The 17303-nt window shown below is 46.5% G+C and overlaps 1 protein-coding gene across 1 annotated transcript in view; it reads left to right on the top strand.

Moving 5' to 3' along the window:
- Window positions 1–8992: 8992 nt before the first annotated feature.
- Window positions 8993–17303, top strand: part of LTBP3 (latent transforming growth factor beta binding protein 3) — a 36525-nt gene continuing 28214 nt past the window's right edge. The window contains exon 1 of the mRNA XM_063317096.1: window positions 8993–9213. Within this exon, the coding sequence (XP_063173166.1) occupies window positions 9150–9213 (64 nt within the window). The 5' untranslated portion in view covers window positions 8993–9149. The remainder of the gene's footprint in view (window positions 9214–17303) is intronic.

The following is a 17303-nucleotide window of genomic DNA, read 5'->3' on the forward strand; positions in this document are numbered from 1 at the left end:
TAAAATATATAGGGGGGGACCTGGGGGTGGTTGAATGTGGCTACTGTTTTTTAAAACAGCCCATTTTCTATTCAACCTGACTTGAGAAAATGTGTCTCTTTATCACTAAATTTTATTTACACGCGAACCAGCCATTATCCCTTGTTCGGCAGGCCACATTTGAGATTAAGTCACAGCTTCACGTGACACATGAACACCAGTTTAGCTCCCTCGCTCAGCCGCATCATGGTACATTGTGCTTCAGCTGAACGGGTTGTACAAACATAGCCACTGTAACTTTTGTAAACTGTGGTTTGTGGCTTTGTGGAATGGGTGAACTAAAGCAATTGTGGCTTACGCAGCAAATCGTGGCTAATGCGTTGCTGGGCCAGCCAGCCCTGGCCAAGACAATTGTGGTTATTCTGGCATCTGCTTGAAACCCCCCTGAAATGGAATCAAGGTTTACTTTGAAAGCATCGCAGAACTGAAAGCTCTCGTCTGCACTGTCTTTTTCCAGAGGCCAAATGCGGGCTGTTATTTTGCAACCGAGGCATGGAATATCTGCTCTGCATGCAAGAAATCCAAGAGGCCTGGGTGTGGAAGACAGTTGAACTTGGCATGTTCCCTATCAAAGACTCCTGAAACAAACTGGAACCTGTGCTGGCAATTCAGTGGTGAAGGAGGGGTGCTTGGCACACCCACCGAAGCCCTCCTGCTCCGACCCTCACTTATTAGGCCTGAGGCTGGTCACAAAATACAGGCTCCATCTTTGCCACCAGTATCTGGGATCAGGGAATGAGAGGCTCCAGGTTAATATGGGAGGATATCCAGAGAAACTGAAGCCTCTTTTAGAAATGAATGAAGGGCTGGAAAGAAAAGGTGTGAAATGGAGTTTTAGCCCCAGATTAAATGGCAGGCGTATTAGAGGCGGTGAGCGTGCCTTTTGTTCCTTCCCCTTAGCCCTGAATTACAGCCTGTATCTGATTTCAACAATCTCTCAGCAGCCTCGGATTTCAAACGTCTGAGATCCAGGCAGAAGGAGAAAGGAAAATCATCGGTTCAACCTGGACCCTCAGCCCGAACAAGGGTCCCTCTTTCTCCACACTGGAAGAGGCTGTGCCAAATAAAGCTCTGGGTGGCCCAGCACTCACATAGGCCATTTGTGCATGCTCAGTGGGCCTCTGTCAGGGGTTATTGGAATGTGCTCCAAGGTCTTGGCTTACTGTCTTCATGTCAGGTTCCTGAGAATCAAAAATGTGGGGAGGAAGAGGAAGGTGAAGGTGAAGGGAGAGGGAGAGGGAGAGGGAAAGGAAGGAAGAAAGAGAAAGAGAAAGAAAGGGAGGGATGGGATGGGATGGGGGAAGGAAGGAAGGAAGGAAGGAAGGAGAAGGTGAAGGAGAAAGAGAAAGAAAGAGAGAAAGAGCAAGCAAGACCTTATCTTGCTAGGAAGGAAAGCCACTCACAGTGACTCATTTCTATAAGATACTCTGATTTTTCAGTTTAGCTTTTGAATCACCTCCTCTCTGAAAATCCTCTGCGTCCATCCATCCTTGAGATCTTCTTTCCCAGCAGCTTGGAAAGGAAGGCCGCCCTCCCCAGTCCTCCATTGTCTTTGTTAAGTTTTTCATCTGGGCTCTTTGTATGAGCCGAGCCAGCGCAGTTGGTCTTGCCTCTTTGCAAAGGGGGAGTGATTCCCCTTCTCCAGCCCCTGCACTTCTTGCCCCCTGCTCCCTGGGGGTGGGGGCAGGGAAGGCCTCCTGGCGCAGTAACATTTTGCAGAATGCAGAATCCTCTCCCCCCCTCCCCGGGAAGCGAGGGAGTGTGTCTGAAAAGCAGAGACACGCGCCTTCCCTGACCTCCCGACCCCATCTCCATAAAGCTGCAAGGCTTCCTTGCAGATGCCAGACACTTAGACTCCTCCCCATGGTGCTCATTCACACACACACACACACACACACACACACTCAGGCCTGGCTGTAGTTAACCCCTTCAGCCCAGACCCTGAGACCTTGGCCTGCAACGACGGGAAGAAATCACCTGCGGAAGGATTGTGGCAAAACCTCCAGAATGCAAGAATTAGTGGTCCAAAATCCTGAATCGGCTCAGTCATTTGTCCAGAGCAGAGTTTCTCAAACTTGGCAACTTTTAAGGCATGTGGCTAGGGAATTCTGGGAATTGAAGTCCACATGCCTTAGAAGTTGCCAAGTTTGAGAAACTCTGCTCTAGAGAATTACCCAGTGACGAGATGTCCACAAATCAAACCTCCATCTGCTTTGCATCCCCGCAAGAAGTGATGACCGACCGCGTTCGTGCTGTGCAAGGAAACAACAGCTGAGTTCTCAAAGTTACTCGGAATGGAGCTTAAAGATGAATTGAATCTCCGTCATTTTATTTTAATGTTCGGATTCCTCCAATGGCAGAGGCCAGACAAAGCCATGGAGAGGCTGATCCACTCTTGAGTCTTCTCATTGGTGGCTGTTGCTATGCCTAGATGAAGTGAGGGCTATCTTGAACAAGGCCAGCTTCACTCTTTTTCTAAGCTGTACATACAGGTCGTCCTCACTTAACAACCATTCATTTAGTGATGGTTCGGACTTACAATGCTATTGGAAAAAACAACTTACGACTGGTTCTCACACTTATGACTGTCACAGCATCCCCGTGGTCATTGATCACAATTTGGGCACTTGGCAACCAGCTTGGATTTATGACCATCGCAGCATCCCATGGTCACGTGATCACCTTCCTGGCCAGCTTCTGACAAGCAAAATCAATGGGGAACCGCGTGATTCCCTTAACGACCATGTGGTTCACTTAACGCCTGCCACAAAAAGGTCGTAAAATCGGGTCAGATTCACTTAATGACCACTTTGCTTAGCAACTGAAATTCCGGTCTCAATTGTGGTCATTAAGCAACGACTACCTGTAATTATATACACCTCTTTTTTTTTCTGCTACAAAATCCTAAAATAACATCACATTTCTTCCCATGGGGAGTTCCCCAACTGATGATCTGGGTTGTGTTGCTGGTATTTTTTTCAGCAGTATTAATCCAACACTGTTCCAAATCTGGTTGCCCTGCCAAGATTGATTTATTTGGGTCGTTTATTTATGAAATGTACGGGCCACCCTAAGTTACGACTCAGCAGCTTTTACAAAAGAGGACAATCAACATGCTATAAAAGCATCGGTTGGGTGCTTGTTTCTCTTGCTGAAAATCCCAAACACGGGATTCACTTTGGTGGCAGCAAGAAACTCGATCGGGCGTTCATCCAGTCCACCATCATGCTGAGATCTCCCTGAATCCCAGACAACGCTCTGCACTCTGTTTACACTGAGCCACCGTCCAAAGGGTGAATCCAAGATCTTGTTTACTCCTCAGTTGCCCAACAGCTTGTCCCTCTGCAATGTGATCATCTGAGATTGCTGGGTTCAGTTTTCTCTGCTGGTCCGGAGGTGGTTGCCAATAGGCTATTTATTGTGGGATTGCCCAGCCTCCTTCGTTTTCATGGGCTTTTCCGACTCGACTCCGCGTTTTCCCAGCATTTGCTTCGTTCTTTTCATAGCACAGAAAGGTTTTAAGCTGGGATGGGGGAAGAGAGAATGAAAGAGCAACGAGGGGCCTTTTGGCCAGAAGGGACAGCGATTTGCAAATTTTTTGGATCAGTGAGTGCATTTGAAATTTGGAGTGGTGGCTGTGGGGGCTGTCACAAAATGGCTGCCAGAGAGAGGGTTTTAGGTCCAGAAAGGCTGTAGCAGTATCTCCATTTAGCAGAAATCAAAGTACAGGTAGTCCTCAACTTACAACCACATTTGGGACCAGAATTCTGTCGCTAAGCGAGCTGGTTGTTAAGTGAATCACGCTCAGTTACCTTTTTGCCACAGTCATTAAGTGAATCATGTGGTTGTTAAATGAATCTGCCTTCCCCCTTTGACTTTGCTTGTTAGAAGCCGGCTGGGAAGGTCGCAAATGGCAATCACGTGCAACCATTGTAAATACATGCCAGTCACCAAATGCCTGAATTCTGATCTCATGACTGCAGGGACGCTGCGACAGTCATAAGTGTGAGGACCAGTCACAAGTCACTTTTTTCAGTGCCATTGTAACTTCAAACAGTCACTAAATGAATGGTCATAAGTTGAGGACTGCCTGCAGTACAAAGTAGTTCTTTTTACTTATCCCCTTAGCATCCTGACTAGATTCTTTTTCCTAGGCAGGTGAGCACTAAGGAAGTGGAAAATCTGCAATTCCAAGTGCGGAAATTCAAGGCAACACTGTGACTTTCCTTTCTCTTGCCACACCATCCAATCCAGCCATGCCAGGGGTGTTCCAGTCCCCTCCTGGAAATAAATCTTCCAGAAACAAAAGTGTTTTTCTTCCATTGTTCTCTGGAATGGATATTCTAACCGGGTCCTTTCCAAACCAAACTTAGCCGCCCACCAGATTTTATTTTTTTAAGGTTTATGCATTGCCCAGAGCCATTCTTGGAGATAATATGAGATTAGGAACTACTGCTGTTTCCCATTTGAAAAAAAACAAAAAACAAAAAACAGACCCTATAAGGATCTTTAATACTATTAACATCCAGTAAGAGAGAAGTTTGCAGAGTCTTAAGGAAGGTGTCCAAAACTCTCCATTGCTTCCCCACCCTTTGTGGGGTGGGGGACTTTTATTCCAGACTGGAACTGAAACATTTGGCCCTTTAAGTACAGTAATAGCTGAATTACACACGCACGCACAAACACACAGCACCACCGTCAGGATCTCTCACCGTAGTCCCATCTAATTCGTATCCTGGGAGTTGTGGTTTTCCCAGCTGTAACTTACGGCTGTGAAAGCTGGTCCGTTAGAAAAGCTGAACAAAAATACCCTTTGGAATTGTGGGCTGGAGAAGCTAAACTGAGAATCCCTCCGATGGAGCATCCAATCCATCCTGGTTAAAGTACGACACAAAGCGCAAATAACGGGGCTAAAGCGTAGGTATTTTGGATGCATGGTGCAAAGGTGGTCAGAGAAGAGGTTGATGGCTGGCTGAAAAATCCAAAAAAGGCTAGGAAAAGCAAGGTGGGTTACCATGATTGCAAGCACTTCAAGAAACAGTTAAGGAAAATCTCCGTGAAATGCAGAGGAGGAAGCCACCGAAAATGTACACCAGAAGGCCTGTGGTGCTTAGGGGGGTAGTCTGCCCCCCCTCCTCTCCCCTTCTAACCTAGATAGGTCCAAACCGTTCAGGAGTTCAGTTATTGTGAAAATCTATTTGCCCATTCATTACAGGTATTTTTTAAAGTTGACCTACCTTTGAATACACACAGGCATAAAAATCAAGCTGTTACAAAATACGTTTTGGGGGGAAAGGATGGTGCAGGGAGAATCAGAAAAACATTGCAATTTTCTAAACAAAAGCTCAGGGTTTTTCTCCTGCTAAAAGGAACCCATACTTTAGTACATGTGTTTATTTTGTTCTTCTGTAAATCACAGACAAAAATAGCCACGGAAGAATCAACTGCTTTTTGTTTATATATAGTTTTATCTAATTGCAGGTCCTAAACTTCCCAGCCGGTGTGCCAGCTTTGCATTTCAGCTGTCTTTTGCTGGCTGGTTCAGACAGCATGCTAAACCAGTGTTTCTCAACCTTGGCAACTTTAAGACGTGTGTCTTTCAACTCCCAGAATTCCCATGCTGGCTGGGGAATTCTGGGAGTTGAAGGACACACGTCTTAAAATTGCCAAGGTTGAGAAACACTGCTAAACTCTAACCCCAAGACAACAAAAATTAGTTCACAGAATTTGCTGTTCCCAAAGAAACAATCATCTGCTTTACTAATATTGGCCTGGTTTAAGCAGCATGCTGAGATACAAACCAGGTCCCATAACCACATGTCACCCAACTTGTATTTTCATGCACACTAGCAGGTTGTGTGAACTCAGCTAGTAACAATCAAGTCAAGGATATATAGGTACATGTTTGTATGTGTGTGTTGTGAAACTGACCAGATGTGAATAAATATGTGCTTGTACTTACTACCACAAAACTGCATTTCTGAGATTTCAGCATCCTTCACCTGTAAGAACTACAGGTTCACAAAAGATATTAAACCAGAATATGGTTCGTTTGGAAGTGGAATGTTATATGAACCTATGCAGTTTGTGTGCACAAATTCTCTCACATCATCCGTGACAGCAGACAGCAGCCACAAGATGGCCTTGGTTGATCCAAAGGAAGCTAATTAGAGTTGGCCATATTGATTACTTGGATGGGGCACCACCAGGAGATCCCAGAGGCATAACTCAGCTGGGAAGTCTCAAAAGACAGCCATAGCAAAACCCTTTTGTATTACCGCCAAGAAAAATGACATGGATATGGCTGGGTAAACACCAGGGTATGCATGCTGAGGTTGCCAAAAGAGCCAATCTTGGCTGACATCACAGAAAGTGATATTTCTGCTGAATGATGCATTGGTCAGACTGCAGTTGGAAAAGCATGTTCACTTCTAGTGTCCACAGTTCAAAACAGGATGCTGAGGAACTGGAAAGAATATGGAAAAGAACAGGAAAAAGGATGAGCTTGGAGGCTGAATTCTACCAACAGCGGTTAAAGGAACTAGGGATATTTAGACTGAAGACGAGAAGGTGAGGGGGGCTGGAAGTATGCAAGAGCTGGTCATATGCGCATGGAGGATTTATCTTCCAGAGCTCTCAGCAGGAGGACAAGAAACCATGGGTAGAAATTTGGAGAGAGATCCAAGGTCGAAGTAAGAAGGAATTTCCTGACCACGAGAGCAGAGGAACAGCCTCCCTCCATCACTGGAGGCTTTCAAGCAAAGGTTGGCAACCATGTGCCTGCAATGGTCTGAGAATGGGCAGGGGGTGGGCTAGAAGACCTTCAGGGTCCCTGTAATAATCCTATGATTTGGTGCTTTTATGGCCGTGCTGACTTTTCTAGAAGGCACCAAACGGGACGGAGGCTGCTGTGTTGAAATTACAGAACCTAAACCAGTGTTTCTCAACCTTGGCGACTTCAAGACGTGTGGACTTCAGCTCCCAGAATTCCCCAGCCAGCAAGGTTGAGAAACACTAATCTAAATACTAAAGCATCAGCTTTATACATCAACTTCTACTTCTGAGTGGTCTGCAAACTCAAATGTCTCCAACATGGCTTGCTTAGTCAGAAAGAGAAAACATGTGCCCTTTGCTGGTGCTGGGTACCCAGATCTGGAGCCAAACAGTTCCTCTTGAAAGGAACTGGGTTTAGTTCAGGGTAACAGGGTGACTTTAGATTCAGAAGCCCATGTCTTATGTTTCCTGGGCTCAGTTTCACACATACAAAGGCAAGTGGGTTAAGATGATGGTTCAGACTAGCGTTCTACAGGCTGGAGAATTCTGGGAGTTCATGTCCACCCATCTTAAAGTTGCTAAGTTTGAGAAACACGTTTGTTGAATGCCACTGAGATGCACAACCCTTTGCAGGGCACAAAGTCTCTGCCCCAGAGAACTTACAGTCTAAAATAGGCACAGGGCTTACCAACAGCAGAAGAGATTGAAATGCAGTGTTGCCTCTGCCGATATCCTGAAACTGGGTTAAAAGCTTGAGGTGATGTGAACAGGGAACCTTTTACAAAAAGGATGAGTTTTGCAGGGTCCCTAAAGCGACGTTTGCCAATCAGGGTCACCTCCAGATGCACAGACTTCGACTCCCAGCATTCCTTGGGCCCCATGGCTGTTGCTGAGAACTCTGGGAGTTGAAGTCACACATCTGGAAGCGACTCAGCTTGGGAAATGCCAATCTATTGGAAGGGAGAGGGGTCTGCCCCATAGCTCAGCTTTCGTCAGCCTGGCACCCCCCAGATGTGTGTAGGCTGTGGTTCTCAGAAGCCTCGGGCATATGCCCCGCTGGTGGGGGACCCTGGGAATTGTAGTTCCAATGCATGCTTCTCATTTGTGCCTGGCAGCCTTGCAGTCCCATAGTATCCAAAGGCCCATTTTCCCATTTTTTTTGCATATGTGTGCGAGCCTCATTTAAAAAGAACATCTCCAAATCATGCTTGTCTGCCATCCCAAAGGGATGTTCTAAGAACAAGCTAATGGAATCCATAAAATGTCTTCAAATCCTGCTGACTGCAAGGAAGCATCCATATAATTTTCTTGCCAACAGTATGGAAATGGTTTGCCACTCCCATCTTCTGTGATGTGTCTATATTTCCTAATTTAATTTACAGTACCAGGGATTTTCTGGTGGTCTCCTTTCCACATCTCGACCACAACTGACCCGGCTTATTAAACTGGCCTCTAGGGAGAGATTCAAAACTTCTAGTAACTTGGAAAAGTGTGGGATGAGTTTGGGGTTCAGCTCCCATCACACCCAACAATCTGGGCAGACGGCCACGGATGATGGGAGTTGTGGGTCAGCCTCGGGGCTCTTCCACCCCTGAGGTGGGGAACAGTTTCTCCGCGAGAGCCACGGACTCTGGGGGGGAAATCTTAAGTGCCGGGCCCCCCGGTGTGGAGGCCGACTCCTGCTGCGGGCGCGGCCCCACCCGCTTCCCACCGGGCAAAGCGGGGACGGGGCAAAGGCGGGAAGCCGCGCGAGGGCGGCCAGTCGCCGACCCCCGTGCGTTCGCAGCGCGGGGATGCTCGGGCGTCCCTCCCTTTGCGGGCGAGGCTGCAGCGGGCCGCGGGGGTCGCTTTCGGAGGCTCCCCAGCCCTCCCGGGGCAGCCGAAGGCCCCGGCGCTCCCCCCACGCCCGGCTCGGCCCGGCTCGGCCCCGTCCCGCCGCCCCTCCGCGCGCCCCCTGCCGGCCGCCTCTGCCGCCGGCGTCTGCTGGCGGCGCCCCAGGTCCCGGCCCCCGGCCGGAGATTGGCTGCGCCGGGCGGGCAGCGAGCAGAAGCGGGTGCAGACGCCGCCGCCGCCGCCGCCGCCGCCGCCTCCCTTCCTCCGGCCGGGGCGGCGCGGGTGCCAGGATGCCCCCGGCGGGCGCGGCCGTGCTGCTGGCGCTGCTGGCGCTGGGCTGGCCGGGCCGCGCCGCCGCCGCCGCCGCCGCCGCCGCCGCGCCGGGCCCCTCGGAGCGGGCGGCGCTGGCGCGGGAGCGCTTCAAGGTGGTCTTCGCGCCGCTCATCTGCGAGCGGACGTGCCAGAAGGGCCGGTGCCGGGACAGCTGCAAGCCCGGCAGCAACATGACGCTCATCGGCGAGAACGGGCACTCCATGGACACGCTCACCGGCTCCGGCTTCCGCGTGGGTGAGTAGCCCGAGCCGCGGCGGGGCCGGGCGCGGGCTCCCACCTGGGGCGCTTGGCCAGGAGGGGGAGCGTCGTCCCCGTCGTTTCCCAGCCCGCCGCCTTCTGTGGACCCCGGGACTACGACGCCCATCACCCCCAGCGTGGCTCCCTCTTGTCGTTGGGACGTGTTCCTCTGCCCAGCGCGTTCCACCTTGGCAGGTCCCTTAGATGGTGTGGACTGCACTGCCCATCACCCCCTGCCTGGCTCCCTGCAACCCTCTTGTCGACGGGGCGGACGTGTTCCCCTGCCCATCGCTTTCCACCTTGGCAGGTCCCTTAGATGGTGTGGACTACACTGCCCATCACCCACTCCTGATCTTCCAGGTGGATAAAACTCCAACTCCCATCAGCCCCCCCAGCTCTTTTGGCAACAGTTCCCATCATGCACACCCTCCCCAGGGCTGGCAGCCCACGCCAAGCCCTGTGCATTGGCATCATGTGTGACCTGGATCTGGGTATTCCAAGGGTGGGGGGTGTGGTCCCACTTCCGGAGGGCACCTGGTTGGCAAAGGCTGGTATCCCAGGCACTTTGGGGGCGAGAGGGAGGACAAACAAGCCGAAGAGAAGCGCACTTGTAGAATTAATCCAGGATTGTTTACGTTGTTCCCTCCCCGTCTTTGGGGACATTTCCTGGGAAAACAGCGGGAGAGAGGGCTGGGAGGGGGCTGGGTTTGTAGGGCATGCTGAACTGGGGTAGTTTTAACCTTGGTTTGGCTTGCTTTTGGCTTAGCATCCTTCAGTGTCAGGGTTGGAAAGGTCTTGGAGATCATCTAGTCCACCCCCCTGTTCAGGGCAGGAATCTGCTTCTCTGGCAATGCTGATAGCCCGCCCTAGAGCAGTGTTTCTCCGCCTGGGCCACTTGAAGATGGGTGGACTTCAACTCCCAGAATTCCCCAGCCAGCATGGCTGGCTGGGGAATTCTGGGAGTTGAAGTCCACACGTTTTAAAGTTGCCGGGGTTGAGAAACACTGCCCTAGAGAGTCCTCCCCACAATGGCTGTGAGTAGTTGTGCAAGCTTTTCCGTTGGGCTAATTTATGCCTCAGTGTATTTTGTGCCAACATAACGAGCAGGATATTTCAGTAACCCGGTTTCATGTGTTATGGGAATGCAGCTCCCTTCCCCACAGAGCCTCATGGGCTTGCCCACCCTGTGCCCTGAGGCATGCCAGGATTTGTCCTTCATTAACCCAGTCTGATTTTCACTGGTCCTGCCAGGCAAAGCAGCCTCGCAGCTCAGATTTGGGGGTGAACCCAGCCGGATCTGGTTTACTCTGCAGCTAAACAAACCGGGGATCGGTGCGGTGTGGGAACCCAGCCTCCACTGGCGCATGCTGAATCTGTGGCTCGCCCTGCCTTTTCCAAAGCAAGCCTATTTTTGCACAGGATTAGATGCAGGAGGTGATTAATTAGCTCAGAGTTGCCTTTGTTTTTATTTGGGGGCAATACGGAGTGCTGTTCAGGACACTTTGCACATTGTTTTCAAATATAATGCGCAGGCGCACCCATATTCCACATGCTCTCACCCCCCCTTCGCCCTTCCCTGTCTATTCTTTCTGCTGCGTTCACTGGTGGAAAACTTTACCTCATATCTCAGCCCCATCTCTGGGGCCCCTCGCTGCCTCCACGCCGCTCAGAACCGCTGGCCGAGCAAATGCACACATGGCTTGCACACCCGGACACACGCCCACCCATTTGCTCAGGAGCCAGCCTGGTTCGTTTCAGCCACAAAGCAAAAACGGGCTGCCGGAGTTTGGTTTTCAAACTAGAATCTGCCAGAAGGCCCTGCTGCGTTCCCGCAAGTGATTTTCATTCCTTTGCACACCATTCTTTGCACATTAGGCTGTTGTCACATGCTCAGTGGAGGATCTAGCCATCGCTTAATTTAGGATTAAACTGTGGTGTGTTTTTTGGAAACTTAATCTGCTGCATGAATCCAGCTCATTTGGTTAGTTTATGGGCAAACCTGGAATATGGATTAAGTGAATAAAAATTCCTGATTCTTCCTTGCATCTCCAGTTAAAATAATACCCATCAGGGGAGCTATTTTTCTGCCTGAGATCCAGCGAACAATCCTGTTTGTCAAGTACTCTGATAAGGAGTCCTCCTTTGCATTAAATCATGGTCTGTTTTAACCAGGGTTTACTAAACAAGTTCATGCTGGCCCGGTTGACTTGGAAATCACGGAATCTCACATTGTACAAAGTTGGAGAATAAATTTCTGGAGGTTAGGGTTTTATGCATCGTCTGAACACAGTGACAGTTGAAAAAATGGCAAGTTGGTTAGTTGATGGATCAACTGGGGTGAACCTTAAAAAAACAGGTTAATTGAATAAGTAGATTAAAAGTGTTGTGGAAATATTCCCAATATTTTTGCTAGGGTTTTTCTGTATATTATATTATATTATATTATATTATATTATATTATATTATATTATATATTATATTATTATATTATATTATATTATATTATATTATATTATATTATATTATATTATATTATATTATATTATATTATATTATATTATATTATATTTGTTATGTTATGTTATGTTATGTTATGTTATGTTATGTTATGTTATATTATATTATATTATATTATATTATATTATATTATATTATATATGATATTAATATAACATTTTACCTTATTTTTATCCTGCCTTTATTCTAAGTCATTTTCCTGCAGTGAGACTTAACAGTCTTCTGAAGCTCATTTGGAACTGCTGTTCTTTGTTAAATGAGATTTTGCACATCTTTTGACCTGAGCGCTGTCTGTGAAAAGGGGAGGTAAAAAATTAAAATCAGATGTACAGAACAATAAAGATCAGAAGATTAAACGTGTTTGTTTGGCATCAAGGCTTGTACTCCACCTTCTTATTCTAAAAGTAAAGTTAAGATTCCAGATCTCATTGTTTGGTATAAAAGGCCAGATACGGTATAGCAAACTTCCTGACAAAAAATCAGATTCTAGGGACAGTTCTTCCTCTTAGTTCGTTTATAAATTGTTATTTCTAAGGCCTTGTCCTTTTGTAAAAGTCCACACAGCCAAGGGAAGAAATCACTTGTTTAATTTTGCAGATTTGTTGCAGGAGATGCTAAAAGAATGGATATCAAGTGGTAAATGCAGAGTGGCTGTCCTCCAAATTAAAAATGGGGCATTAGAATTTAGGATATGTTTAAAAATAGGCCCCCTTGACAAGGAAGGGATCAGTCAATACAACAAGCTATTCCATATATTTGACACATTGGGGTTCACAAAAGATTATGCAATAATAACTTGCTGCAAGGGGCCAACTCCTTTGGAATTTCAATGTTGCTGCAATTTAATTCCCCTGGAAACAGCTACCTGGTTGAGTTGACTTCGTTTCTTCATTTAAATGGCCCCAAAGTTTGAATATTGGGAAATTTTGATGGGCTGTGTTTGGAGGCACTGGGGGGCTGTTGGGAGGTTGAGGATGTAAAGCAGTGTTTCCCAACCTTGGCAACTTTAAGACGTGTTGCCTTCAACTCCCAGAATTCCCCAGCCAACATGGAGGATCACTTCTGTTGATTCCTGGATGAGAGACCACATGGAAATCATATGGCCGCAAATTAGACTGGGATGCTGAAAATTATCTGTACAAACTCACTAGGAATTGGGTTTGATTGGTTGGCCAGGGGTGGGGGAGGAATGTCTTACTTCTTTTTATTTACAGTACCACCATGAGGACTAGAACCCTGCCTAATTTTTGAGAATGTAGCTCAATGATTGAATGCTTTGTATGCAGAAAGATCCAGGTGGAACCAGGCCAAAGATGATTGCCACAATTTCCTCAATCCCATTTTAGCCTAGTGAATTGTGTAAACCGTGGTTAGTTTATGGCTTGGCAGGTTAATTGAGGAAAGTAGAGCACTGAAACCCAGCCAGGGGTGGACACACCACCTCTTGGGTTATATTGGTTTATTTTTCCAGTAAAGGACTACAATTTCTAAAGGCAGCCCAAATGTTTGGGGCTGTGTTCACACAACACATTTGGCCTAGTGATTGACTTAACCCACTTTCAGAGTTTGCACAGTAAAGTGCACCCTAAACTAGTCCAACGATCTGGTTCTCCTGATCTGCTTAACTGTACAACACATGCTCCGGATTACTATGAGCTCAGCATAGCGTGTTGTGTGAATGTGGCCGTGAGGCTTTTACTTGACCCGGTGAAGTGTGTGGTTTGAATCCAGCTATTCGGAAACATGAGAGTTAGTTTGTTTAGCTAAGCAGTGATGATGAGGAAGACGACAACCACAAGCACAACTCTACCAGTATGCATTGTTATCTGTGTGCAAAGGCTAAGGCATAATTTCTCAACCTTGGTGACTTTAAGATGTGTGGACTTTACAATTACATTGAGATTAATTTCATCCTGGTCTGTCCTGATCCTGATCTCAAACCTAACTCAACCATCTCAACCATTACACCACAGAGGAATGCCTGCTTCTCTTGGGCATGGACAGAGTGCCTTTGTCTCCAACGCTTAAGGGGCTTGAGGGCAGTTTCCATGGTTCAAGCCAGTCTTGAACCATCATCTCAGCCCCGTGCCATTTCGTGAAAGAATTGACCCAAATACACATTCTGTGTTCATTGTTTTCAGGAAGGGCTGGAGAAAAAAAAGTTGCAGCCATCTTTCCAGATACGATGGACTACAACTCCCATCTCTCCTGACCACGGTCCAGAATCTCACAAGGAAGCAGCAACATTTTGCTCCTTAAAAGAGCTAATAAAGACTCAATGGAGGGTTGGAGTTTTTATTTATGCCTGCAGAGACCTAATTTCCAGAATAGGTCTCCCCTTTCGTTGCTCTTCATTCGATTATGAACTGCAAACAACTGCATTTATCCCAGCAGTTTCTAAACTTTTGAAAGTTTGGGAAAACCAACGTTCATTGAAGCTGCCTCCTCACATTCTTCCCACTTCATCAGGCCTGGGTTTTTTTTTTCCCCCTTTGAAGGTAACAATCCAGTAAACCAGAATTTTGCAGGGAACCCCCAAAGACTGCAGTAACTCTCTGGGTTCTGTTTAGATTGGGAAAAATGGATTTTTTGCGTTTTCTTTTTCTTTTTTTTAATTGTAATTTTATTAAACATTGCAATTAAAAAGGTAAAAACTGAAACAAACTAAAGAAAAAGAAAAAAAAAGAAAGTGGAAAAAAGAAAAAATAGAGAAATAAAGAAGAAAAGTAAGAATATAGAAAAGAAAGAAAAAAGAAATATATAAAGAAATGACTTCCCCCTTCATCACAACAAGTATAAACAATTTTAATAACTTACCACCTTCTCATAAAATGCAACAAATGATCTCTCCCTCTCATATCCCACCTCTTGTCTATAAACAAATCCTTAAAGCCTCGTAATTCGGTCCTGATGTCGGCAAAAGCCCATTAAGGGTTACCAGAGATAACAACATACCTGTTTTAACCTTGATCAAATAAACCTACTTTATATTCCTTCCTTTTACTTTTAACAATCTTCATCTTTGATCCCTTCAAATAATGTCCTAGAACTTGATCCCTTTTCATTTTTAATTTGTCCCTTCTCACAAAATTCTTCAAAACTTTAACAAATCTCTTTTGTAAATCCAATATAGGAAAGTTATCCAGTCACACTTTTGGTTGGTTATTTGTTATCCCTTTTAATTATTAAGACATCAGCCGGTTTCATTTGTATGTCCAGCGTAGGATCTTTTTCCATATCATTCTTGCAGCTTGTCATTTTTAAATCCACTTTCAGGTCAGTGTCAGTCTTGTCAGATATAACTTGGTCCTCTTTTATAACATCTTTTAAAACAATCTAGCTAACTACACTCTTAAAATTAACTTCTGGGTTCCTTGTTCACAAATATCCTTCAGTACGTCCAATGTTAAAGTATTTTGCTTCATTCTGTATTAGTAAGTCAAATTTAAGTGTTCTTCTTTAATTGTAATCTTTAGTTCCTTCTGGTTCCCTCTAGTGTCCAACCTTCAAAATCTCATCCTATCATGTTTTTTTTAAAGAGAGTTCAAAACAGCAGCATTTTCCCACGGGAAGGATTCTTACGATTAATTCCAAAATCTTATTTCAAATCCATCTGGACCTTAAGTCCATTTGTAACTTTCCAGAATCAAAGTTCTAATCACCCTTTTGCTGTTTATTCCAAAATAATGTTTTTTTAAGTCCTTAAACTTGTATTTAAAACTTCTTTTGCTAACGATTGAAGGAAACTTACCCGGTGCTATAAAATCAAGAAGCCATTTGTGGCTAAATAGACAGCTGCATTGGAAAATATCTGGGTGTCTGAAGAAAAATAAATGATGGCGTATTTTACAAACTATGCAAGGGGATGTGGCTGCAGTCATCAAAGCAGAGTCAATTTGGGGAAGTGGTTAAAGGCCCAAGTTTGCACAGAAGAGAGGCTGTTTATGGGGTGGTTTTGGGGTCTCCTTTCCCCCCAAAGCCAAACTGGCTTTGTGAGTCCCTTTAAACCATGGTTTGCTCAACAGACCATGTTTGGTCAGGGGAATGCAGGACACTGAGCCACGATTCGTTGAACTTCTGTTTAACTGTGATAGTTAAGGAGGCCCCTTTGGTCTGTTCAAACACCCTGGCAAATTTAATCTTTGCATACATTATAGTTTACAAAACTTCCTAGCTGCTAAGCCAGAACCAAATCAATCATCTGACATCTGCGTTCACACAACACTCTGAGCCAAAATATGGTTGGCTTCCTTGCGATTTAAGCATCTGGTACAAATCATGGTTTGGTCAAAAATCAGGTTTGTGGAATCGACAAGGGCCGGGTTCCCACAGCACACCAAGCCATAAACCCTGGTTTAGACCTCACAAGGGCTGGCTAAGCCACAAACAAGGATACCATATTGGCCAGTGTGTTGTCTGAACACGAAGTCTGTGTCTTATTTTGACAAACAATAGTTAAAATGAGTTATGTTTTTTGGAGTACAGTAATGCATAAACCCAACCACCCACACCAGTGCTTCTCAACCTTGGCCGCCTGAAGATGTGAGGATTTCAACTCCCAGAATTCCCCAGCCAGCATGGCTGGCTGGGGAATTCTGGGAGTTGAAGTCCACACATCTTCAAGTGGCCAAGGTTGAAAAACATTGCTCTAGGCCATCATTAACGCCCAGCTTTAGGGAGGAGGCTGGGGCCAACCGCTTCCGAAAAACGTGGCCAAGAAAACTGCTGGGACGTGGCCAGGCCTTCGCCAGGAGTCAACACTGACTCCAAGGCCCCAGAACAGCATCCAGCATCGCTTTAAGCTCCCGCCTGTTTCTCTTATTTTACAAAGTGCCTGTTGTGATGGCTATTTCGGGAAAACCAGTGGAAAATTTCAGACAGCCCACGCTTGGCTTCCGGACCGGCAGATAGCAAATCTTTTCCAGGAGGCACAAGTCGACACCTGCCGCGGCGCCTCTGTTTTGGCGAGGTTACGGTGCAGGGGATGCACAGGCAGTTTTTGAGTCATGCCTGCATTTAAATTTAAAGACCACCCCCCTGCCAGTCTGAAAGCCTTTGCAATTGTCGCTTTGGCCTTTGCGGGGTCGGCGCTGTGCGATGTTTAGAACAGGGGTGCAGAATTATTCTGGGAGCTAAGGAGTGGGGAGGCCCAGACCTCATCTCGGAAGTGGATGGAGCCAAGGCAAGGAGGCGGGGTCGGGGGACAAATAAAATACAGGTGCTCCTCGTTTAACGACCACAATTGGGTTGTTAAGCAAAGCAGTCGCTAAACTATGACTGTCCTTGCAATCTGACTTCTGCTTCCCTTTGCTTTACAGGCCTGCGAAGGTCATAAATGTGGGCATTGGTCACAAGGCTCCTTTTTCCTCACCATCATAATTGCGAGCAGTCGCTAAACGAGGCAGTTGCTAAACAACGACTACCTGTATGAGCTGTTTAGCCATAGCAGTGACAAGGTTGGGCTGAAGCCAAGGAGCCCAGGTTCGAATCTACCCTTTGCCATGGAAACTCACTGGGTGCTAGTCTGTTTGACCTACCTCACAGGGTTGTTGAGGCAATAAAATGGAAGC

This window comes from Candoia aspera, chromosome 17 (assembly GCF_035149785.1).
Source record: "Candoia aspera isolate rCanAsp1 chromosome 17, rCanAsp1.hap2, whole genome shotgun sequence".
In the NCBI taxonomy this organism is placed as follows: Eukaryota; Metazoa; Chordata; class Lepidosauria; order Squamata; family Boidae; genus Candoia; species Candoia aspera.